Source organism: Hoplias malabaricus, chromosome 11 (genome assembly GCF_029633855.1).
Source record: "Hoplias malabaricus isolate fHopMal1 chromosome 11, fHopMal1.hap1, whole genome shotgun sequence".
Classification (NCBI taxonomy): Eukaryota; Metazoa; Chordata; class Actinopteri; order Characiformes; family Erythrinidae; genus Hoplias; species Hoplias malabaricus.
In genome coordinates, this window is record NC_089810.1 from 12921500 (window position 1) to 12948247 (window position 26748).

The 26748-nt window shown below is 40.1% G+C and overlaps 1 protein-coding gene across 1 annotated transcript in view; it reads right to left on the reverse strand.

Moving 5' to 3' along the window:
• The window catches only part of LOC136709801 (ryanodine receptor 1-like), a 95779-nt gene that overhangs the window by 18750 nt on the left and 50281 nt on the right, over positions 1-26748 (reverse strand). Inside the window, exons 52-86 of the mRNA XM_066685315.1 lie at positions 26577-26667; positions 26328-26468; positions 25689-25849; positions 25496-25574; positions 25293-25382; positions 23993-24136; positions 23816-23893; positions 23539-23614; positions 23329-23452; positions 23031-23146; positions 22748-22815; positions 22508-22629; positions 22059-22108; positions 20980-21040; positions 20530-20656; positions 20333-20441; positions 20127-20208; positions 19739-19869; positions 19210-19530; positions 18233-18473; positions 18013-18100; positions 16940-17032; positions 13412-13582; positions 12856-12915; positions 12625-12759; positions 8146-8258; positions 7946-8042; positions 7757-7863; positions 7598-7649; positions 6983-7048; positions 3431-3530; positions 3226-3305; positions 3028-3104; positions 1294-1367; positions 958-975 (exon numbers count right to left, since the gene is read on the reverse strand). Of these exons, the coding sequence (XP_066541412.1) occupies positions 958-975; positions 1294-1367; positions 3028-3104; positions 3226-3305; positions 3431-3530; positions 6983-7048; positions 7598-7649; positions 7757-7863; positions 7946-8042; positions 8146-8258; positions 12625-12759; positions 12856-12915; positions 13412-13582; positions 16940-17032; positions 18013-18100; positions 18233-18473; positions 19210-19530; positions 19739-19869; positions 20127-20208; positions 20333-20441; positions 20530-20656; positions 20980-21040; positions 22059-22108; positions 22508-22629; positions 22748-22815; positions 23031-23146; positions 23329-23452; positions 23539-23614; positions 23816-23893; positions 23993-24136; positions 25293-25382; positions 25496-25574; positions 25689-25849; positions 26328-26468; positions 26577-26667 (3743 nt within the window). The remainder of the gene's footprint in view (positions 1-957; positions 976-1293; positions 1368-3027; positions 3105-3225; positions 3306-3430; positions 3531-6982; positions 7049-7597; positions 7650-7756; positions 7864-7945; positions 8043-8145; positions 8259-12624; positions 12760-12855; positions 12916-13411; positions 13583-16939; positions 17033-18012; positions 18101-18232; positions 18474-19209; positions 19531-19738; positions 19870-20126; positions 20209-20332; positions 20442-20529; positions 20657-20979; positions 21041-22058; positions 22109-22507; positions 22630-22747; positions 22816-23030; positions 23147-23328; positions 23453-23538; positions 23615-23815; positions 23894-23992; positions 24137-25292; positions 25383-25495; positions 25575-25688; positions 25850-26327; positions 26469-26576; positions 26668-26748) is intronic.

Sequence of the window (26748 nt, forward strand, 5' to 3'; positions counted from 1 at the left end):
TAGACATTTTGGGAACACACTGAGGTGCATCAATATATTCAAGAACAATCAACAGAAATTCCACCTCCCCATCTAAACTTATATTTTTCTGAACTGCCACATGTTTTTGCAGATCAATACTTACCTAATTTGCACAATGTAAATCAGAAAATGATTTAGCATTCAGAGCTTTAACAAACACAGGAAAGATCAAAATATGGTTTTGACAGTAGGCTTGTTACAGCTGAGGAAATGCTACAAAACTCTTTGCATGAAATTTAAAAAATGTAAATAAAACAGTAATTCTGCAGGACTGGATTTGGTGAAGTTAAAATCACCAAGGTTCAGTTTATCACAACCATTGTATATAACCAGAATTGCCCCTATATAGTACTCTAGTAGTTCCCACGACACCTCATTATTTGAAATTCACCTCATCATTAAAGGAATTCAAATAATGTTTGGTGGCTCATTTTTGGTCCTTGGAGTTAGATTCCTACAGTTGCAATTCATTTCATAGATTAAGTGACACTATCCACAGTTCTCTGAGTTGCTCAGAAAAAAAAAACTGATTGGAATGATGACAAATGTCTTTCTTTCCTTACAATCAGTTATCAGTTAACGAGAGTTGGAGGTACAGTAGATCTGTGACACAGCACTCAAGCAGCAAAGAAACTTTTCAGTCATTGCTTACATTGCTAAGTTTACTAATGGAAACCAAATATGTTAACAGAAACCATACAATTAAATCAGTTTCCAGTTCTCTTAACCAATTAAATGACATATTTACAGTGAACCAGTAAAAACAAAGATCACTGTGTCAATGACTAAAGAGTTGTCTTTAATTGTCCCTTGAGTGCGAAATGAAATGCAGGTAAACTACACAGCAAAAGAGGAAGGTCTAATAATTGAAAAAGGGAGAAGACAGAAAAGATGGGACAGAAAGGGAGAAAGAAGGGAAAGACAGGAATTATTTACCCCGTTCTAGCTTCATATCTGAGAACCGAAAAGGGAGCAAACAAGAGAGGAGAGATATAAATAACAGGGTCTAATACGAACAGATACACTCCATAGGTTCTGTAGGGAACTATACTATTTAAATATTATGTAGAGGTATTATCTCCTGTATGAAAAAAAAAATACATGACCCATACTACAGTTAAACACAAAGATGACCAATTACATTATATTAACATTATGAATGAATGATTGCTAGCAATTTATACTTGTTTATTTATTTTTGCAGCACTCTGAAATTAAATACTTCATTATATGCAACTATAGCATACAGGCTAGTGCAGGGTGATGGCTTACTTGTGCCCTCCTCTGAAACCATTCCAAGCCCTTCTGCCTTGTTTTGTCTCTCAAAAGCATTCAGGTCCAGAACACTGCAACACGTAAAAAATAAAATAATAATAATAATAATATTAACAATAAAAATAATAAAAATAAATACATTTAAATAATCATTCATGACGGATACAAACATTTTTAGATAACTGACCGCAGAAATGTTCATTGGCATTACAGCCGATTTATAATATAAGGCATTTAATCATAAGCAATATCAAAACAAAAAATATGGGGAGGAACATTTTCACTAGAGAGGTAGTGAGACAACGCACACTGAACAGCAAAATTCATGGTAACTAGTAACCTGTGCAATAACATGGAAACAGTCTTCTTTTAAATCTTGTTCAAAACAATTAAATTGCAAATCCAGGACTAAGAACTAAAATGAATATTGTGGACAAAATATATCATTATATCCCTTTTTCTACTTCAAATAATGGAATAGTGGGCTGAGTGTATTTTTTGCTATATACAGGTGCTGGCCATAAAATTAGAATATCATGAAAAAGTTGACTTATTTCAGATATTCCAGTTGCCAAGTCCTGTTGGAAAACAAAATCTGCATCTCCATAAAGTTGGTCAGCAGCAGGAAGCATGAAGTGCTCTAAAACTTCCTGGTAGATTGCTCCGTGGACCTTGAACCTCAGAAAACACAGTGGACCAACACCAGCAGATGACATGGCACCACAAACCATCACTGACTGTGGAAACTTTACACTGGACCTAAAGCAACATTGATTCTGTGCCTCTCCTCTCTTCCTCCAGACTCTGGGACCTTGATTTCCAGAGGAAATACAAAATTTCCTTTCATCAGAGAACATAACTTTGGACCACTCAGCAGCAGACCAGTCCTTTTTGTCTGTAGCCCAGGCGAGACGCTTCTGATGCAGTCTCTTGTTCAAGAGTGGCTTGACACAAGGAATGCGAAAGCTGAAACCCATGTCTTGTATACGTCTGTGTGTGGTGGTTCTTGAAGCACTGACTCCAGCTGCAGTCTAGTCTTTGAGAATCTACCCCACATTTTTGAATGGGTTTTGTTTCACAATCCTCTCCCGGGTCCGGTTATCCCTATTGCTTGTACACTTTTTTCCTACCACATCTTTACCTTTTCCGTTCACCTCTCTATTAATGTGCTTGGACACAGCTCTGTGAGAAGCCAGCCTCTGTAGCAATGACCTTTTGTGTCTTGCCCTGCTTGTGTAAGGTGTCAATGATCATCTGTTGAATACTGCCAAGTCAGCAGTCTTCCCCAAGATTGTGTAGCCTACAGAACTAGACCGAGAGACCATTTAATGGCCTTTGCAGGTGTTTTGAGTTAATTAACTGATTAAAGTGTGGCACCAGGTGTCTTCAGTATTGAACCTTTTCACAATATTCAAATTTTCTGAGATACTGAATTTGGGGTTTTCATTAGTTGTCAGTTATAATCATAAAATTAAAAGAAATAAACACCTGAAATATATCAGTCTTTGTGCAATGAATGGGTATAATGTACAAGTTTCACTTTTTAACTGGAATTACTGTAGGTAATATGTAATAATTGAAATTACTATAATGTACTAAAATAGCATAATAAAAACTTTTTCATGATATTCTAATTTTATGACCAGCACCTGTATTTATTTAATTTATTATGCATATTTGGTGCTAGACAAGTGGCAGTAAGCAGAATCAATGATCAGAGGAAGAACTTACCTGCAGGTCTGCATCAAGGCCTGCAGGCTTAGGAAGAATCCCACATCCTTTTTATCTTTTAGATAATCCAGCATTCTCTGTGGGAAACAACACAGTGATGACATATTCAACTAGTGAACTGATTTAATATAAAAAATATATATGACATAGGACACTGTCAGATGCACTGTTGGTTTTAAGTTGCAACGTAAAGCAAACCTGCTGGACATCACAGTTGCCTCCGTTGAGAATGGAGATGCCCAATTTCAGAGTGGAAGAGACCATGGCTCCAGGTTCACCTGAAAAAGGACCAGTACAAAAATATTTTAGCTTTGACAGAGGTATACTGCAAATGAACATTGTAAAATGGCGATCTCCACAACCTGTTCCAAAAACGGTGGAAACTGTATTACTTCTTGTTTACCTTTGCAAGCACTGATCATCTGTAGCACCATCTCTGCAGCTCCGCGGTCATGAAGTCGAGACTGCTGGTACAGAAGTCTCTGCTTTTCCATCTCCTTTTCCTATTCATCCGAGAGTACCAAAGAACAGTGAGCCAGTCGTCTGAGTCAACTTCCCCCAGCCCTCCACACACACACACACACAGTCTGCTCACTACATTTTATTGCTTTCACTAACAATAACCTAAAGTCTTCCAATGTTTCTTTTCCTTGTACCTTACACAATTTATTGTATAAGGTACATATATGGTGTGTATAATATTTAATACAATTGCAATCATATATCTAATACCATGCTAAGAATTTATACTTTACCATTATTAGTTTGTATTAGTTTATGCATGTGCCTAGATGATTCGTCCCTTCAAATAGTTCCATTCTACCTATGTATTGGTCATGATAGAATGAACCCTGCAACCAACAGTGCATTATGACTGCAAGCATTTTTTAATGTTTATTAAGAAGATTCCCACACCAGAGATGCAGCAATGCACCAATGATGTATGTAGTTTAGGGAGCCTTTTGAAATTCACCTGTAGTTTAGTTTCTTGAAAGTATCCAATGCTTTCAATTAAGTATCAAACAAATCTACTTTTATCATAATTATCAATTTTATTATAATATTCAACTAGATGTATCACCCTGAAATTCTGCATCTTATTTAAATTGTTGCAATTTTTTGCAATTTACCAGAGATTGTTTATATGCACTGTGTTTTTACAGTTTGTCTCACAACCCTGTGAGGTTTACATTTACAGCTCTGTTAATAATAGTATTGTTACACCTCTAGTTTCTAGGACAAATTTTATCTTCAAATCCTAAACCTCAGTAACTCTCATTCACGCAGCACACTCACTCTTCCCCAGTAAAAAGTGGTATTAGTGATAAGGTTGTTATTTTAGCTGCCCACGTTTGCTGACTGGCAGAAACGTTTGACTACAGCAAACCGCCCTCTTACTCCTAAGCACCTAAACCATCCTTTAATCCCTTCCCATCTCTACAGCAGGGTGCTGCACTTTCTTTAGCCTTCAAACTAATCTACATATAGCAAGGGCTGTTGTAAGAAATAAATATGAATATGATAAAAAATGAGTTGTCTAAAGTAGACTTAGTACTCTAACAAGTCGTAATTACTAAACTAACCTAAAGTAAGTCTAACTTTTTAACACATAAATTGGATGGTAGCACTGTGACTACAGACGACTCTTATCCTGTTGATGAAAGACATTATACATTAAGAGAACATACCCACCCACCATGCATTCTAACACAACCCAAAAAGCACCCAAGACGTCTAGCCTCCCACCACCCGGCTCATTAAAGCCACACCCACCAACCCTCCCAAGAAAGTCTAAGTGCATTTTAGCAAAATGTGAGATGGAAATCATGCTCTGGTAGGCAGAGCATCTCTGGATTTCTGTAATGTGTAGTATTTGTATGTAAATGTGAGAAAGTTGGAATATATTTGAGGGTAGAGCGTCTGACTGTGCAGGCTTTTGCTGTAGTTCTCAGTGAGTACAGAGAGGGAGATCTAATCCAATCCAAAGACATGAAGACAAAACAAAGGAGGACACATGAAGTTATAACACAAGTGCCTGGTGCCAATCCAGAGTAGTCCTTCACAGTTTGAGCAGCTAATTCTATATAAAAGATTCATTTAAAATTTGACTATGAAATGGACAGTAATGATTTGCAAGGTAAACATGAATACAAAATGATGTTGAATATACACTGTGTGTCCAAAAGTATCCAGAAATTGTGAAAAGGTATTTCTTATAATTATTAAATGTACATTTAGGGTGCCCATTATTAATGTGACATACTGAAGAAGGCATAGAAACTATGGTTACCATGCCCAATGCCAAGACCTAAGCTAGAGGGAACCAAATTTTGCCCACAGATATTGGCCTTGGAGTTCTGTGAGTCTCTGCGCCATGAAATAATTTGGAAATTAGCTGGAGGTAAAGCTGGGTGATTTGGCAAAACATCCATTTGGAATTATTTTCTGTTTTATATACTTTTTTTCCCTGAGTTGTAATCGCTGAACAGCCAGTATAATGCTTTGTCATAGTTGTATTTTCATGCACAAGGCACACATCATGTTTGATACTGACTGGTGTATATAGACAATATACATTATGTATGGACTCATAATGGAATCAGTAGGTATAGTTTCCAAAACATTACCAGCCTCAGATAGTTGGTTAGATTTGACTAATATTTCAAACCAATATCTGATGTTGTGTTTATTATACTTTCAACCAGCAGAATATTTAGATGATGCTGAACCAAAACTGAATAAAGTGGGGTGGACTGTTGGATTAGTTGAAACTTAATATTATAGATTTCAGAAAAATAAGCAAATGTATACAGACTTTTGGACATACTGTGTAGCAATAAATATAAAAGCAATTTTGGTGCATGGATTGGAACCATATCAAAATGGAGGTGTTATTTAGACGAGTAGGTTAGTAAATTTGTTAGTAAACAAAGATGTTGGTTCAAAACATAAGGGGCGGCCAGCGATACACACAGAAGCCTGAGTCTGGAGAGGTGGGAATGCTATTGTATTAGGGGTCTAGTTAAGGGAACTAGTGTGAGTTGCAGTTTGAGTATATGAGAATGTGTTCGTGTCACACATACACACACACAAACTCACAAACACAAATGCAAGCACACACATACTATTCTAAGCATGTTATACTTATGCTTTTAGAGGACAACAATGCAGACTGTTTGAGAAACAGTATATATCAATATTTTAATAAAATGTAATAAAATATTAAACACCCCAGTAAGAATTTGGTATAAATAGGATGTAAAGCATCAGTGTCCTCTAGGAAAAATGAAGAGCATTGTATTATGCTGTCCAGGAGCACATCACTCCACTGATCATATATTTCATTTTCTGGTCAATTCTTATTTGGTCAAGTGTTTTTCTGTGATGTGTTCTACATGTCTTCTTTGTATGTAAATCAGGATTACATTTTACTTTCCATCTCTCTGCACTCTCTCTGTTCATGCACAGTAGACGTTTGACACTGATACACATTAAATACCAGCACAGGGACTCAAAAGATAGAATCCAGCAAAGGTGTGCACAAGTCAGTCCACAACATAAAGACAGTGGTGCAAGGGACAAAGTCAAATAGAAAGAAAGAAAAAAATGTACAGAAAGAAAGAACTGTACAGAAAGAAAGAAAGAAAGAAGACTACAAACAGAATAAATTAGAATTTTTTAAAAATATAAATGAATAATCAAACCAAAAAAAGAAAGAAAATTGAGCAGTTATAGAAAAGGAATTAAAGAAGAAATTAAATATAAAAAGAAAGGGAATGAAAGAAAGACAAAAGGAATAAAAAAAGAAATACAATAAATTGATAGGGGGTCTAGGAGCGGGGGGTGTGCAAGTGCAGTGGTCTGTGTTGTCACTCTGTGGATGGAGCTGTAGCTGCTCCTCTGTATCCCGTAGCCCCAGCCCCTGGACCCCCCATACCATCTCTGTCTGTCGCACCTCAAAGGATGGCTCCTCGCCCCCCTCCTCCTCTCCCCCTTCGTCCTCCTCACCAATGTGACAGCTCTGCAGAACAACAGCCATTTAACAAGTAAGTCAAGTTATTCACCATTAACCACTCAAACAGACCAGTGGTGTCCAAACCCTATCTCTGGAGATCTGCTATCCAGCCCAATTAGGTGATTCCCATGCTCTGTTACTTTAACCATAACCCACATTACTTGCTATAACTACTTTTAATAATTACTATACCATAGCCACAATAACACATATTAATCTTTCATTATATTTTATACTCAGTGTCCACTAATGACATTAAGAGAATGAGGCATTTAAATTTTACATGAGCATTTTCTGTCCTCTCTTTATCTCTCATATATAATCAGGCTGTTTTAGGTAGTTTCAAGACTGATGCATTCAAACGAGTTCAGTTCAGAGTGACTACACGTTATAGGGCCGTTAAAATAGAGCACGGACTGGAACTGGATTGTGGATTTTTGAAAATGTAACATTGTTTACATTTAACATTAACTATTTCAAAAAGTGAATCAAAACTGTGCTGGACTGCAGCTCTCAAAGACCGAGAACAGTTGGAATAGATAAAGTCTCACCAACCTTTGCCATAATATCAGCATATGCCATGTAGAGGTGATCTACATCGAGTTTACTAAAGTAAAGACAAAAGATGTGGAACAATTTAAAGATAAATACTGTGATTCATTCAGTACATCAAGTACATCAATTGAAACTACTAAAAATAAATTTAAGTTTTACGTCTTTTCAGTGAGAGCGGTGCGGCTGAAATGAAGGATGAGCTGATGCAGAGGATCCGGCTTTGCCTCTGTCTCCTCCTCTTCCTCCTCTTCCTCCTCCATGGTTTTCTAAACAAACCAAACCCATACACATATCCCATTTACTGCAGCATAAAATATGGGAATATGAGAATAATGGACACACACTTACGGACAAATCATCAATCATCATATCCTCAAAAGAGTAGCCCTCATTCTCCAACCAGTTACGCTTGTACCCATCTAGGAACATGTTGGATCCACGATGCCTGGAGAGAACAATATAAGGGAAAACTATAAAAGTGTAACTACAGCAGTGAATGGCTTTATGATACACTCTAAGAGTAGAAAGTATAATTATATGCACAGAACCTAGGTATATTGTAAAGGGGAGTCATCCTGAAACAGGCCACCACTGCCCTGCGCCTTTGCTTGGACAGCAACTTGTGCCAAACCATTTTCTTGGATTTGAAGGGATGTTCAGTCTAAGAAAAGAAGAGACAGAACAGAGGAATCTAAATATTAAACCTATACCACTAAAAAAAATCCTGACAAAGAAATCATCTTAATTTTTGTCAAAAACATGAAAACTTATTTTGATATTGCTATTAAAAGCAAAACAAAAACCAAAAAAAAAAACCCTCCCTGGATCACCACCTTAACATGGTGGAGGGGACTGCGTTGAGCTATGGTGTCGGGGGCAATAGCCCCTGGTAGGGTCTCCCAAGGCAAATTGGTCCTAGGTGATGGGCCAGACAAAGAGTGATCCATAAGACTCTAATGAGAGACACCCTGGAGGGTGGGGCTCCTTGGCGAGTGCCTGGTGGTCGGACTCTTACTCATGGGGTCCAGCCGGGCTCAGCCCGAAGGAGCAACATGGGTCCACTCTCCCATGGTGCATTGTGGGTCAGGTGGCAGCCGAGGGCAGGGGCCCTGGCGTTCTGATCCGCGGTTACTGAAACTGGCTCTTGGAAAATGGAACGTAACCTCTCTGGTGGGAAAATAGCTTGAGCTGGTGCGCGAGGTTGAGAGGTACTGGCTAGATATAGTTGGGCTCACCTTGAAACACAGTATGGGCTCTAGAACCAATCTCCTTGAGAGGGGCTGGATGCTCTTTCACTCTGGAGTTGCCCAGGGTGAGAGGCGTAAGGCAGGAGTAGGCTTACTCATAGCCCCCCAGCTTGGCGCCTGTACATTGGGGTTTACCCCAGTGGACAAGAGGGTAATTTCCCTGCATCTTCGGGTCGGGGAAAGGGCTCTGACGGTTGTTTGTGCTTATGCACTGAACAGCAGTTCAGAGTATCAGGACTTCTTGGGAACCCTAGAGGGGGTGCTGAAGAGTACTCATTCTGGGGACTTCGTTGTTCTGTTGGGGGAGTTCAATGCACATGTTGGTAATGACTTGGAGGGGTGTGATTGGGAGAAACAGCCCCACTGATCTGAACCTGAGTGGTGTTCAGTTATTGGATTTCTGTGCCCATCACAGTTTATCCATTACAAACACTATGTTTGAACATAAGGGTGTCCACAAGTACACCTGGCATCAGGATACCCTAGGCCGCATTTCGATGATCGACTTTATAGTCGTATCATCTGACCTGCAGCCACATGTTCTGGACACTCGGGTGAAGTGAGGTGCTGAGCTGTCAACTGATCACCACCTAGTGGTGAGTTGGACCAGATGACGGGGGAGGATGCCAGACAGACCTAGAAGGCCTAAATGTGTATTGAGGGTTTGCTGGGAACATTTGGCAGAGGAACCTTTCAGAAAGATCTTCAACTCCCACAACCAGCAGAGCTTCGACTACATCTCAGGGGAGGCCCGAATGAGTCAGAATTGGGCCATATTCCGGACCTCCATTGTTGAGGAGGCTGAAAGGAGCTGTGGCTGCAAGGTTGTTGGTGCCTGTTGTGGTGGCAATCCCTGCACTTGGTGGTAGACACACCAGGTAAGGAAGGCTGTCAAGCTGAAGAAAGAGTCCTATCGAGACTGGTTGGCTCAGAGGACTCCGGAGGCAGCTGACAGGTACCAAAGAGCCAAGCGGCTCGCGGCTTCATCTGTCACTGAGGCAAAAACTTGAGTGTGGGAAGAGTTCTGTGAGGACATGGAAAAAGACTTTTGGTTGGCTCTGAGAAGATTCTGGCAAACCACCAGGCGACTCAGGAGGGGAAATAAGTTTTCCACCAACACTGTATATGGTGGGGGTGGGGAGTTGTTGACCTTGACTGGGGACGTTGTACTTGGGGATCTTCTCAATTCCACCGGCAGGTCTTCCACAAAGAAATTAGAGTTTGGGGATCCCGGGGAGGGGCGGCACGGTGGCGCAGCAGGTCGTGTCGCAGTCACACAGCTCCAGGGGCCTGGAGGTTGTGGGTTCGATTCCCGCTCCGGGTGACTGTCTGTGAGGAGTTGGTGTGTTCTCCCCGTGTCCGCGTGGGTTTCCTCCGGGTGCTCCGGTTTCCTCCCACAGTCCAAAAACACACGTTGCAGGTGGATTGGCGACTTGAAAGTGTCCGTAGGTGTGTGAGTGTGTGAGTGAATGTGTGTGTGTCTGTGTTGCCCTGTGAAGGACTGGCGTCCCCTCCAGGGTGTATTCCCGCCTTGCGCCCAATGATTCCAGGTAGGCTCTGGACCGCCCGCGACCCTAGAATTGGATAAGCGGTTACAGATAATGGATGGATGGATCCCGGGGAGGGCTCATCTATCACTGGGGCTGAGGTGGTTGAGGTAGTAGGAAAACTCTTTGACGGTAGGGCCCTGGGGTTGGATGAGGTCCGCCCCGGGTTCCTCAAGGTTCTGGATGCTGTGGGGCTGTCCTGGCTGACACGTCTTTGCAACATCGCGTGAACATCAAGGGCAGTGCCTCTGGACTGGCAGACTGGGGTGGTGGTTCCCCTGTTTAAGAAGGGGGATCACACTTCTCAGCCTCCCCGTTAAGGTCTATGCAGGGGTACTGGAGAAGAGAGTTCGACTGATAGGATCCCGGTCGTGGAACACAGGACCAGCTCTTTACCCTCGCTACGATCCTGGAGGGTGCGTGGGAGATTGCTCAACCAGTCTACATGTGTTTTGTGGATCTGGAGAAGGCATTCGACTGTGTCCCTCGGTATATTCTGTGAGGGGTGCTCTGGGAGAATGGGGTTCTAGGCTCTTTGCTTCGAGCCATCCAGTCCCTGTATAAACAGAGCAGGAGTCTGGTTTGTATGGCTGGCAGTAAGTCCGACTGGTTTCCACGGAGTTGGACTCCATCAGGGCTGCCTGTTGTCACCGGTTCTGTTCATAATTTTTATGGACAGAATTTCTCGGCGTAGCCAAGTGGCGGAAGGTGTCCGGTTTGGTGGTCTCAGGATTCCATGTCTGCTATTTGCAAATGATGTGGTCTTGTTGGCTTCATCGGGCCCGGACTTCCAGCTCTTGCAGGACCAGTTTGCAGCCAAGTGTGAAGCGGTAGGGATGAGGATCAGCACCTCCAAGTCAGAGTGCATGGTACTCAGTCAGAAAAGGGTGGAGTGCTCTCTCCAGGTTGGAAGTGAGATCCTGCCTCAAGTGGAGGAGTTCGGGGTCTTGTTCACGAGTGAGGGAAAGATGGAGCGGGAGATTGACAGGCGGATCAGTGAGCGTCAGCAGTAATGCGGACTCTGTATCGGTCTGTTGTAGTGAAGTGAGAGCTGAGCAGAAAAACAAAGCTCTCGATTTACCATTCAATCTACGTCCCAACCCTCACCTATGGTCATGAGCTTTGGGTAGTGACCGAAAGAATGAGATCGCGGGTACAAGTGACTGAAATGAGTTTCCTCCACAGGGTCTCTGGACTCTCCCTTAGAGACAGGGTTAGGAGCTCGGACATCCGAGAGAGACTCGGAGTGGATCCGCTGCTCCTCCATGTCGAGAGGAGCCAGTTGAGGTGGTTTGGGCATCTGGTCTGGATGCCTTCTGGACACCTTCCTGGTAAGGTGTTTTGGGTATGTCCAACAGGGAGGAGGCCCCGTGGAAGACCAAGAACACGTTGGAGAGACTACATATCTCGACTGGCCTGGGAATGCCTCGGTATACCACCAGAGGAGCTGGAAGCAGTGGCTGGGGAGAGGGAGGTCTGGGTTTCTTTACTCGGACTGCTTCCCCCGCAACCCGGACCTGGATAAGCGGTGGATAATGGATGGATGGATGGACAAAAAAAAACCCAACACTTTCACCTATTATCATAAATAAAGTCATGTACAGAAGCAATAGGGAACATGCAAACTGTGGGCCACATATGGCCCTGTGCTTATCCATATTTATTTGTCCCAACAGATGTTTTCCAGATTTTTAATGGCTATATATTTCAGCTTTCTGCAAAAACACATTATTTCTTATGCAAAATAAACAAATAAAGAGTACATTTTAATCGCATGAAAGAATCTTGATTGCAGGTTCATTCAATTGCTGCATATGTGGCATTGAAATCTTTGCAAAGACACCTAAGTAAAAAAAAACATCCAGGATGAGTGTCATCTTCAGTGATCACTCATCACTCATTGAGTGAAAGGAAAGCTAGTTGGAGTAATTGGTGGAGAAGCCCTCATCTTTCCCAAGCAAAGCAATACTGAAAGACATCATGAATGATGAGTACTCAATCCGTTACTTCTGGAATTAGTTGGAATGATGTTTATAATACAGAAACAATCATCCCACACCGATATCCGACTTCACGATTGCTACTATGGCTACTTTATCCAATCAAATGTCACAGAAACACTCCAATGTCTAGCAAATTTCTTAATTATACCCTGGATTTCAGAAGAAACATTCAATGAACAGATGGACTTGGTGTGTAGGTATGTATATATGTATAGATGGGTCCCACTTACAACTTCAATGTGGTACAGCACAGCAGCAACCTCCTGGACCCTCTTCACTACTTTCTCTGGGTTTTCAGCATCTTCTGCTTTGCCCGAAGTCTCCTTATACAGAGCCATCTGCCAGCGCATTGAGGGATCCTCCACCTTGACAGAACAGTTAGAGAGACATGTGTAAAAATAGTACCACAGATTTTCATGAAGACATTTATTGATACACAAACACCCTTCCTTTTTCCTCACCTTGCCTTGTAGATGGAGGTTCTTTTGTAGGAATTCCCTCACCTCTTCATCTGTGTCTTTCTATCACATGCACATGAAAGAACATTTAAAATGATTAATAAACACTGATAATATTTTATAGAATGGAAGACTTCGTTTGAGCAAGAGAACACATGAGAACAACAGAAATAAGAAGCCATCACATTTCTGAAGTTGGCTTCATGTTCATAGGCTTATTGCCATTTCATCTTAAATGGTGCAGTAAATGACAGAAAAAGAAAGGAAGAAAAAATTAATTTGAATAAAAAGAAATTGGTGAATAAGCAACAAATTTCAGCCTCATTTTAGTGGTTGCTCTATTTTAGCTCTGAGAGAAAAGTAAATCTAACAAAGTAAAGTACTCTAAAGTTTTTAAATGTAAACGTGTTAGAATAGAAATTACAGAAGGCAGAATAGAAAAGATACATTGCTTTTGAGCAGTTCAATCCATTTCTAACTTCTGATGTGTTAGCCTAGAGAAAACCAAAATGCTATATCATAGTATTTCACTCTTTAAATTTTATATTTGGCTCAGTACCAGAGAGTAGCGGATCTTGGCCAAGTTTATGAGTTCTTGGTCTGCTGGGGAGCACATGTTTAGACCAATGGGGAGCAGTTTCTTCAAAGCAGCTACAATCAGTGATGTCTGCACAGAGTAACGGTCACCCCGCCGCTTCTTCTTGGTTCGTTCTGCATCTGCACCCCCACCCTGCAAAAACTCAGCAGAGTTAGACTGTCCCATTATTACTTCAGGCAGAAGATTTGTGATGTACGGTCAGAGGTGAAAAAAAACTGCTTGTCTAAGGTTTTCTGCATTTTGAGATTTTCTACACTTATTATTTCTACAATTACACAGTGATCCATCTGTTTCTCTGCATAATGTATTATACTTTTGCAGGGCAACTGATGGAATTTAAATAAATGTCAAAACAGAAACAAGTGTAGAAACAATGTAGGTGTACTTAAAGCTGGAGTATGTGATTTGTCTTAAAAACAGTTTTTGTATTTTTGTTTTTAAACTAAAGTAAATCAGTAAATCAACTGGTTTGATGACATAAATTCCTTTTCTGTATAAGCCACAGGACTGTGAAAATCCCCTCTAATCATTTAATTCGGATCAGACTAAATGACTGGCTGGCTTACCTGCCTGCCTTCTATATCACCTACGGTGCCTCTCTGATCACCCTGCCCTCATACACGCGCACTTCATGCTTGTGAGGATACTCACGCCTGAAGAGACATACGAAGGGAAAAAAAGGGCAGAGGGAGAAGGCTTTCAAACTAAAAGAGGAGAGATGACGCCAGAGGGCAAACCAGAGAGAACACTGATTTATTTATTGGGTGGTTTCTAACATGTGAATGAGACAAGAGGTAGGTGGATGCTGTTGGATAGCGAGGCATTGGGCTTCTCTCACTATGTGACTTATCAAGCCACTTACACCTTCGTATTTTAGAGGAGTGACTTTGGAACGAAGGCTGAATGTAGGCAGTGGAGCTTTATTCAATAGCATATTTTCAAAAACTGGCTTACCCTCTCATTTTTCCAAAATCACCTACTCCAGCTTTAATAAAGTGGCCTGAATGTGCTCTATACTTACCTGAGCATAGAACAACATTATACAATCTTATATCCTTCTTCTAAAATGGATTGGCTACGGTTTGTCTGAAAGGTTAAATTATATTATATAGTACCTATCTAGTGTTTGTATGAATTGTTAAATTATGTGTTATAGTGTGTCATATGAGATGTGAATGGGTGAATGATTCAGTTTAAGCAAAAATCTAGGATTGCAAAACAGCAGGGTTCTTATGTCGCCATAGGAGAAATCATGCTTCGAAAACAAACATTTTACTCAAACACTAACAAAGATACACTCTAGAGTTCTGTTGGTGAGTGTTATGTCTGTGATAAAAGATAGGGGGCAGTGTTGCCACAGTGAGAGGCCATCTATACACACGCAATGCAGTCCCATGGTTAGTAATGCGACATAGTCCACTGTAAACCAACACAGCACACTAGAAACTAGCATCAGGCTAAGGGGCCTCCTCCATCACCCCTCAGCTCTCACGCATCCACGTGCCCCACTGCTGCCACTGCAGGATTTCATTACTGACTGTTATATCTCCAGCCATTAGAATTCCCTCAATCACTTAGTGGATGTGAGAAAAGCAATGCATGTGTGTAAGTGTGAATGTGCTCATGTGTAAGGCAAAGTGGTAAAAACTGCTGAGGAGATAACAGGTGACACTACAGTAATGACCATCCTACAGCACAGGAATGGAGGTATGACTTTAAGGCCTTTTTTTTTTTAATCTACAGTTTTACAAAAAAAAAAAAAAAAAAAAAAAAATTAAAAAATTTAAAATAAAAAAAACACCCATAGGGACATATTCAGGGACTGAGTAGGTGAGTGTAAGTTGGGTGACATCATGAATTATGAATCTGTAATTTGGGTAAATTGGGTAAATGAACTGAAATACAAACCTCAATTCCTTAAAAATGAAAAGAGTATGGGAAATGCTAATTTAGGGCCTTTTTTGCCATTCTGCCATTAATTGTGTTCAGCTGCACCACCATACATTTTCAGTGGGTGACAAAATCACTACAGGTAACCCAGCATTGAGTCTGAATATATATGTTTTTGTTTTTTTTTAACCTTAATAATACACATAGCACACAGGGCACACAGGGTCAGACTCTCCATTAAAATTTACTTTGGTAAAATCCTGGATGGACCTTTTAATCTTGGGCTTCCATAAAATATCTGAAAATTTAATGTAAATTCACAATTTTTTTCCATTTTAAATACTATCCTAATTTTATTTTTACTTTTATTATTTATTTATTTATTTTTTTGGAATTGAGGTTCCTAAAACAAAGGTAACAATTTTAAGTACAGAAATTTAATTAAATTAGAGTGGAGGGGAGTCAGTAGTAGCTGGGAAATTTGATTAAATCCTTGAAAGCCATGCTCCCACTACAAAACAAAGCCCACGTTATCAGTGATGTTGTTTTCCTGAATAATATGGACAGATGAAAGATGAGCAACGATATATTGATATGAAACACCGCTGAAGAGAAGAGGGGATTAAAGGGGCCCCCTGTGAGGGAGCTTTAACCACAACAACTTCAAAAACAATCAACAAACAAGAAATCAGTAAACAAGAGCAGTAAAAGAAAGAAAAAGGAGAAATAAGAAAGAGAGAAAAGAAAAACTGATTTGACTTGCAGCAAACATGATCCAGCAAGTGGCAAACCCATCAAATTCACTGGCAGGGCAATGGGACTCTGGCTCAGCAACAAAACAGCAGCTGAACAGAGTGCCATGAACCTGATCCTGCTAACTAGACCAGAGAACTTTCATCAAACACCTTACAAACCAGCATCACACACTGGCAGTGAATGAGGCATTAAATAAGTCACTTTATAGTAAAGGATATGGATGACCAAAGCAAATTGCCAACAAATACTACATTATATAACTTTACTATGCTTCATTAAGTGAAAAAATATTGTTGCTGGTGATTATACATCTGAGTATGTCAATGTGCCAGTGTGTGCGGGTTTGATGGAAAGCTTCGGCGATGTGGTGCCATGCGATCAGCACAGCCTTGTCGTGCAGAAACGTGGTCTAACCTCTCCGTCCCCAGCCTAGAGAACCCAGCATCCACACCAGGACAGAACACAGAGAGAAAGAGCACTGTTAACATCTCCACTCCAGTGTATCCCAGCCCTGCTCATCTGGCCAACAAGCCCACGCTCAAGGAAGGGTCAGACAAAACAACAATATAATGAAAACAACAGCAACAGCAGCAAAAATATGCTGCCCCACAGATGGCCAAACCGCATGAAGGAGAAAGGTTCTGCTGTAGAATGTAAAGCAAGCAGATGATGAAACAATAAAACTGTACTTTTAGATGGTATCCTATTTTTCTTAAGAAGCTATAACAAAAACAAAAATTATCACATTTAGACAATTCAAACTGTATTACACATCTTGTATTTTCTGAATCAGATTTGAGCAAGTAGTAATGTGTGAGTTCTAGCTGTCACTTCAAAGCTCACCTTGCTCATCTTGCTCTTGCTGTCAGCCGTAAGGAAGGACATGTTATTAATCTCATTCATCACCACAAAGTTCTGCTCTTCACGTTTAAAGTTCTGAAGAAGAGAGAGAGAAAAGGTAGTCAGAACTAGAATAACAGATTATATATATATATATATATATATACTGCTCAAAAAATTAAAGGGAACACTAAAATATAACCTAGACCTCAATGAACAAAATATTCCAGTTGAAAATCTTTATTCATTACATAGTGGAATGCGTTGAGAACAAAATAACATAAAAATGATCAATGTAAATCAATATTATTATCCGATGAAGGTCTGGATTTTGAATCATACTCAAAATAAAAGTGGAAAATCAAATTACAGGCTGATCCATGTTCAGTGGAAATTCCTTAAGACAAGTTAAAATGAGGCTCAGTAGTGTGTGTGGCCTTCACGTGCCATATGACCTCCCTACAACGCCTGGCCATGCACCTGATGAGGCAGTGGATGTTCTCCTGAGGGATCTCCTCCTAGACCTAGATTAAAGCATCAGTCAACTCCTGGACAGTCTGTGGTGCAACATGACTTGGGTGGATGGAATGAGACATGATGTTCTCGATTGGATTCAGGTCTGGGGCAGGGGCAGGTCAGTCCATAGCATCAATGCCTTCATCATGCAGAAACTGCCGACACACTTCAGCCACATGATGCCTAGCATTGCCATGAACCAGAAGGAATCCAGGGCCCACTGCACCAGCATATGGTCTCACAATGGGTCTGAGGAACTCATCCCGGTACTTAATGGCAGTCAGCGTACCTCTGGCTAGCGCATGGAGGAGCTGTGCAGCCCTCCAAAGAAGTGCCTTCCCACATCATTACTGACCCACTGCCAAACTGGTCATGCTGGAGGATGTTGCAGGCAGCAGAACATTCTCAATGGCGACTGTGCCATTTGCACAGCAGCAGGTGAAAATAATTCACAATCAGAGAACTCCTAAATGGACAGGTTGATTTGTCCACAAGTGTGTTACATTGTGTTGTTTAAGTGTTCCTTTTATTTTTTTGAGCAGTGATGCTTGCACACTTACATGAGATTTGGACCAGAAGATGAAAACTTCTCCCACCATCCTGAAGAGGTCTTCAGCATCAGGATCAGGGCATGTCAGCCACCTCGCTCTTCAAAGACAAAATTATGAGGTCACAACATCATGCCATTCACATACAGAGAACATATGCCTATTGATGCTGTAGCAAGGAAATGAAAGGGAAATAAAACAGTACAATCTCTGGCACCCTTAGATTCAGCACCTGTTGTTGTCCACATAGCGGATAAGCAGTGGGTAGAGGGCGTACAGATCCCTGCAGAGCACAGCAAACTCATCTCGAATAGTTCCTTCCTCACTGTCCACCTCAGCCTTTCCTTCCATGCGCAGCTGCTCCTCCTCAGCTACCACCTTCCCTGCACGTTTTTTTAGTTTCTCCATGGTGGGTATGAAGTGAGATTTCAGCATTTCTGGCTTTGCCCTACTCACAATGGGCTGGGTGAACACTGATAAAAAGAGTAAATTGAAGGATGATAATCAGTGTGTAGCTAATGTGCCAAACTAAAGATACATATTGCATGGCAACTGGTAAAACTGGTTTTCAAGGTTCAAGACCTTAACAATTTTTGCATTACAAAATTATAATTAGCAACTTTCAAGACCACACTAACAAAGAAGCTGCTAGAAATGTTATATGTCAGGAAGTCAAACCAAAGAAAGGTGTATCCTTGAATCTTTAGGTTTTGAAATGGCCAAATTTAGAGGAACTTATAGGAACTATTGTAGGATAGGATAGCTGGCATGTTGCTTTCTGCTATTAATAAATTTGACAAAACTATTTTAAAACAGTGTTTCATGCATCAGGCAACATAATAAAAATAATTACTATGATCTTTCTTTCATTCATTCATTCCTTTTCTGTAATGGATTCATCCTGTTCAGGGTCATGGTGGGTCAGAAGCCTACATAGTATCATTGGGCACAAAGCAGGAACACACACTGGACAGAGTGCCTGTCCATCAAAGAGCACCACACACTCACTTACATCCTGAAGAAAACCACATAGACATGGGGAGAACACACCACACTCCTCACAGACTGTGACCACCTTCGGGGTTGGAACCCACAACCCAATGTCCCTGGAACTGTGCGGCTAACAAACCCACTTCCATAATTTGTTTAAATTTTAACAATAAAATGATGCAGAAATTGCAACTGAAATTCCTCTTGAACGTTACTAACCAGCCAATCTCTTCATCCAGGAGGCCTCGTCAATGCCCAAGTTATTGACCACTATCTTCATGATGCTCCCCAGCAGCTGGTTGAGGTGTTCGGAGGTGACATCTGTGCATAGCTGTCCTTCCATTTCAGGGAAGTTCTCAGCCCCCCTCTCCCACCAGCGGGGCAGGTAGTTACACAACATTGGGAGTGTGATTTCAATCACATGGGGCATTTCAGTGTAGCGAGCCCCAGACTCTGCAAGGCCTCCAATCTCCTTCATTAGCACATCCAGCTCAGGGATGTCTAGGCATAACTCCTGCACCTCACTGGGTAGACCCAAAACTAAATAACAGACAAAAGCAGAGCACAGTTGTATGCAAAATCTGAACATCAATTTAAGCTAATATCATGTGTGCTACAGGGACACATAGTAAAATAGTGCATGTATTTTGCAAATTAAAAGAAACACAAAACATTAATAATTGTGCACCATCATTTTAGCAAGGGTTTTCAAAAATTCATGAACAAACACAAATAAACTGGTACTCACTTGCTCTTTCTCTTGGTGTTTTGGTCGTATATACTGAGTATGCGTTGAACTCATTGAGGATGGGCTCCAGGAAAGCCACAGGCATGGCTGCAGCCAAATGAGCCAGACACTCACCAAGAGCAGGCCTTAGTCTACAAATAACATGTATCATTGCAAAACATAATAATTTCTCGTAGTATGCAAAAGATAATACGTTTTTCTCAGATTTGAAGTTTCAAACACTGAGCTGCTAGTTCACTAGTTCAAATTAACAGACAATTGTCCCTTTTTGTTTGAGTACTTATAATTGTCAAAATATGCAGAAAAACATACCATAGTGTAATTTATCATGAGGATAAACAATGCTCCCAAAACTGCCCCCAAAGAGACCAAATTAGAGTTTAATTACTTTTCAGCATGAGGGGTCTTAACTGTGCCCACTGAATAGATACTGCACATGAGACGATAGCAGGATATCTGGAGGTCATCCACTGAAAGAAAGAAACAAATTAGTGTGAAATACAGCACTTATTAAGTTTTAAGGTTTGGAAAATATGAATGAACATACAAAGAGAAAGAGTTATATATATATAATATATTATATAAATAACTTACAGATTACATCATCTCCAAACTGATGCTGGGCAATGTGGTCAAATAGTGAGGTAAGCACTGGCAGCAGAGCGACTGTGGTGTAGTTAATATTCTGAGATACACCCTTAACCTTTGGGGAAGACAGTAGGAAATAATTACAGTGACCTTAATTTGACAGTAATAGAAATTAAAGAACAGTGCCTTTTCTGATTTCTAACCTGATTTTTTGTGGACACTTTGCCCAGTTTTAGGTTCTCCACCATCTTTTCAATATCATCAGCTGCACTCTCAAAGAAAGAGCGCAGTCCAGCCTTTACAATCTCTGGACCTGACTTCATCACAGTCCTGTACAGAGAGTTGGAATTTGGTCAGAGGTTCTCCGTCCCTGTTCTTTTGACTGGACTCATCCTAACTCATGAATACTTGTTATGTCATTCATTACATAGTGCAGTTTCACTAATGCTGAGCACAGATCAGCAATGACATATCTATATTCTCATTATTACACATCAGTAGAGTATGACAATAATTTTAAAGCTGAAATAAGGTAAAAATACTACTAAGTGTTGTTTAAGGCAATACATTACCCAAATAAAACATGATTTACAAACATAGAAAGATAATTAAATGGCTACAGTTAATTAAATAGACTCAGTTCTTACACTCACCTGGCATCCAGTGAATGGGACAGAATGTGGAGACAATTTACTACTGCAGAAGAATCAGTTCCTATACACAACACACAACATGGACTAAAATCAGCCATTTATGTCTTTCTGGATCTTATGTCTGTGCCCAGGACACCCGTATTAGTAGATATTAGTAAAAGATTTGCACTGATATGGTACAAACATAAATCTCTCATGCTAATTAAGCCAATATACAGTCATAGATGAGAAAAGAATAGTGGAGAGCATCCTGTATGTGATAGCAGCCAGTCTAACTCTCTTGGAGATGCTAACATCATCCTTGATAAAGCAGAAGACAAAATAATAAATATTATATTTTCTTGGTTGCTGCCATGCCAACATCAGTGAACACTGTAACTGCTCAGTGAGTTCATGCTTCTGATCAAAGAATGGATCTAATAAGAGAAATGATTTCAAATGGGAAATTTAATTTGTGCCATCAGGAAGATCACATTTAGTACAGAATATATCATGAGATAAACAGTCAGACATGTTCAAATGGACAAGGTGATGTCGAAATACATTTCAAGAATAAGTCTCGAGTCGTATGGTTAAACAACTTGGGGAACTGATCAATGTGTGATTTTTTTCTAACCAATACTATCAAAAGCTATGCTATTAATCGCCTTTTCAAAATAAAAACGTTTCAAATTGCATTCCTTCAACTTGATTTAGATTGTGATCCTGATTTTTTTTAGCCCATGAACTCAGTCTGAGCCTGAAGATTTTTAACATTTGAAAATATACAAGCTTGCCTTAAAGTACTTGCTAAACCATGGAAACAGTCACAATGAGGGAGAGAGAGAAAGAGAGAGAGACTTTTATTTCTCTAAATGACAGAGAAAGTGAGTGAGTGTGTGTGGAGATGAGGAAAGAGAGTATGGAGAGACAGAAAAATAAGTAAATAAGTTAGTAAAAACAGCATTAGCATTAAAGTGAAAGCAAAAAAAAAAGATATTTACACAAACGAAAAAGGGGTTTAATGTTGACATAATATACTTAGAGCTGAGGGAAAGGAAAGATGAAGAATGGCATCAGCCTCTTATGCAGGTTCTTACCAAAGAGGGAAACTCTGTGCCTCACTAGAGCAGCCAACTTACAGAAGATACTGAGGCAGGAAGAAAGAGAGAACAGGAAATAGGGAAAAGGAAAAAGGGGTATTGGGGATGATGGGAAAGAGAAAGGGTGAAGTTCAGGCAAGGACAACAGAAAGGGAAAAATCTATGATTCCGAAATAAAAATAAACTATGTGAAGACACAGAAAAGGGAAACTGTGGAGAACAGATGGAACATAAAGAACCACAGGCAGAAGAGAATACAAGGTGCAGAAAGAATGTGCTGTATAAACACAACAACTCTGTCTCCAACATGACTAAATACCCAGAATATTTTGAATGATAAATATATTATAGATTAACAATACAAGAAATTATTTCAACCAGCCTAGATTCAGTTTAGGTTCTATGTAATTAAATGTACAGTAGGTGACATGTGATGAAATGTTTACCTGGCAATCATCTCCTTTTCTTTATTGGAGGCATGGCCACCACTGCCCAGCACTTTGGCAGGTGTAGAAAGAAAGTAGAGGCAGTGGTTCTTAAAGTACTGGTTTACCAGAGGTAAAAGGATCTAGGTATAAAAAGCATCAAAATACATGTGACAGTGACAGATATGTATTATGCTGACACTCTGAGTTTGATTTATAAATCTATTTAAGATGCACAGACGAAGGTTCAGGTTGGCATACCTTGGCAAAAAATTTGATCTCCTGCTCATGAGGCGATTTTTCTACTCTTCCACTGCTCACGACAGCCTCTACATTCACACACATACACACACACACACACAAACATCACATTAGGTGCCATTTTTAAACAGTCAAATTTACATAAATCAAAAGGTCACAGACTCACGTTTCTATTGCAAAAATAGCTTTTATTTTTCTATTATTCAGTATTGTATTAGTTGTGTATTATGTTTAAAAAGAAATATAATATGCACTAAAAAAAATAAATAGTTTTTATTAGCACCAAGATGAGCAATGAACTCCTGAGCAATTTCCATCCACTTCAGCAGCTTCTGTAGGAAGCCATAAGCAAAACGCTTCTCAATGGAAGAAATCTCCTGCTCCATGTCCTTAAGACCCCTGCAGAAAATAAGACAAGAAAATAAGTATTTTGCAAATTATATGAATGAGCAGAGGATAAAAGATTTCTTACATGAACAATCAATTGCCATTGCACATTAAAGGTGGAATATAAATACACTGTCCTGCTTTGCCTTCCCTTTACATCCATTTACATGACATTTCAAAAGTAAGCTTTATACCTGGTGACAGCATATCCTTCAAACTGGAGGAATTTAAGCAGGTCTTGGGCTTTTTCCCTGTCTCGTGCTTTTTCTTTGGCCGTCAGTGTGTCATAAGGTACAAGCAGTGGATGAGTGCCGCCACCTATAACAACACATGGTATTCAGAGGTAGTACAGAATATTACTAACAGATTACATATTAGTTCCATTGACAGCATCTAGACCTGACCTTTGGCTTGAAGCTCCATTTTCTTCTTCCGGCCCCAGGTGTTGTGATAATTCTCAGCCAGCTGTTCTGCCATTGACTAAAGAGGAATAAAATGTAAAGGAATATAGAAAATTATAAAAATGTTACAATAAACCTTCCTGAAAACATCTTTCACATATCATTAGTGAAAAATAAATTGATACCTCCAAAACTACAAATACATCTCCAAAAAAGATGATAATCTAGGGCAATTTCTATTGACCATCACAATATTGTTTCCTCCCATCCCATCCCATACCTGCAGTTCTCTGGACAAAGCCATGGTAGTGAAGTCCACCGGCTGCGGAGAGTAGCCTTGGCTTGGATCATAAGTGGCCTTTTGAAGGAACATAGATACATACTTTAGGCTTCAAGCGATGTTCTGTTAAAATCCTATTTAGCCTCCTTACATCTATACGTCTCATCCCTGTTTTACCTGAGCAGTTTGGGAGATCTTCCTGGTGGTGACAGCAGCTTTCTCTACCTTCTCTGCTTCATCCCGAGCCTTCTCTAAAGTCCACTCCCAGGCCAGCATGGCCTTAATGGACTCTTTGATGGGCCAGCGATAAATCTCTTTATCCTGGGGACAGACATGAGCAGCATTCTTAGTATAAAAAAGAATCATCACAATCCTCGGATTTTTCAAATATTGTCAATTCAACAGTGCTGTGAAAACACTGGCTCTATATTTCATTGCTTTAATTTGCATTTAAAACACCCTTAAAACACGCATAGCATACCTGAAATTTATTCATTCATTCACTAATTGTCTGTAATAGTTTGTCCAGTTCAGGGTTGCAGTGGGTCCTTAGCCTACCCGGAATCACTGGGCACAAGGCAGGAACACACTCTGGAGAGGGCACCAGTCCTTTGCAGGGCGACACACACACACTCACACATTCACACCTATAGACACTTTTGAGTAGCCAATTTAATTTTTGTAATATTAACTCTTTTTTCCAGAACCATTTGAATGTGGGTGGCACTTTGGTGCAACAGGTCGTGTCACTGTCACACAGTTCCAGAGTCATGGATTTGTGGGTTCAAGCTTCACCTTGAGTGACTATCTGTGAGGAATTGGGTCTCTTTTCCCTCTGACTGTGTGGGTTTCCTCCAGGTACTCTAGTGTCCTCCCACAGTCCAAAAACACATGTAGGTAGGTTAATTAGCTACTCATAAGTGTCTAAACATGTAAGTGTATGAGTGACAGATTGAGTTTGTGACACCCTGAGATTGACTGTCGCCATGTCCAGGGTGTGTTCCTGCCCTGCACCCAATGACTCCAAGCAGGCTCCGGACACACCGTGACTCTGAAGAGGATGAAGCAGATGCAAACAAAATAAAATGGGTTTTCCAAAAAATTATATATGTATATATATAAAAGATACAGTGTAAGACATGGTAGACAATCACAACTGCTCCTGACAGATAAACAATACGTAAAGCTTTCATATTTAAGAGCCCATACTGCAACTCATAATGTGTAACCAATTACTTTGATAATAAAAAGACAAAAATACAATCAACTTCTAAGACTGAACTTAGATAAAAATATCCCAGCAGATTTCATTGGAAAACTGGAAGGACATCTTCCAAAAATAATAGAAGCTGTAAAACAGACAAGTGTTGGCACACATTATAATGAAAAAAAATAAATAAATAAACATTTAGTTGCTGCACAAGGTCTCAACCATAGAAATGAATGAATAAATGAACAAATGAATTCATATTCAGACCTTCTCAGAAAAAGTCTTGTATGGCCGGAGCATGGGATGTGTCTTGGCATTCTCATCCATTGTTTCTCCATATGTCCAGTTGTTCTGGATCTAAAAGAATAGAGGTTTAGGTGAAATACCACTAAAACGTTATTTATTTTCAGTTATATGTTTAAAAATTTGCAATGTGTTATGCTAATCAGGAGTGTATCCTAATTACAAACCTTCTCAAAAGCCCACTTATCATGTGTATGCTCTGCAAATTTGTTGATGAAGGCATCTAGTTTCTCTGGGATGATGGTGCTGTGAAGATCCATTGACATAGTTAATTAATCTTACCATCTTTATTTTAATGAGTATGCAAGCAAATACATAAATCCATATTTTCAGACGCTTCTATTTCGTGACAGTCCTTACTTGGTGGTCTCTACAGGTCTGGGATCAAAGTTGCCCTCAGCATCAACAGTGGCTTTCTTCTCTGTTGCAGAATAACTTGCATCTACATAGTCTGGAGGGATGGCACCAGCAATTGCACAGATGCATTGCATGGCGATTTTGAACAACTCTGCATCAAATTTCTGTGAAAAGAACAATGTGGTCAAAATAAGTCAGAAGATCCGTAGATCTATAGGTACACAGACTATTTAAGGGCTTCAACCTAATTTTAAAACTGAAACTTCACAAGAATGTGCATCTATTGTGTTTTCTTAGACATGATATAAAAAGAGTAAAGCTTTTTTACTGACCAGTTTAGAGTTCATGCAAAGAGTTTAAACATAACAATATAACACAACAGATCTGAGACAACATATGGAGACAAAACTGTTTTGCTTGTGGTCAGTTTACTATATCTATAGTCTCTTTATCTTACAGTACAGTTTATTTGGATGTGAACCAACACTGAACTCAAGAAGTATTCACTCACTTGGTGATGGTCTGCTTGTTTTAAAAGACAAAGCCTAATTAATGAGCTACACTAACAGAGCAACCAGAATTCACTTTAATCAAACCATACCTTCAAAGTGTGAAAACCTCCTTGTTGTTCTCATGCCTTACCTTGTGTGCCAGAGACTCAAAGATTCCCCAGAAAAGTTTGCGGGACAGATGCAGCTCCTCCTCTGATGTGATGCCGAAGTTGGCCCAGCCGTTAGGCAGGCAGTAGTACTTCCAGCAGCGCTCATAGTGATTAGTCAGCAGCTAGAAGAAAGCATCACCTCAGCTATACCCAATAACACGACTCATAGGCAGTGTGAACATTTTGGCATACTCTGCGAGAAAACATGAGTAATGAATTATAGTGCGTACTTTTAAGGGCATCTTGGCATATTCATTGAGGATTGGCACATCAAACACAAGCCTCCTCAGCAGATGCTGCAGCATTGATGGATGCAGATATCTGAAAATATACATAAACATAACAAACCAAATCACAAAAGGCTAAATAGGGAAAACATTTTTTTTACAAAGCCACTGTGAT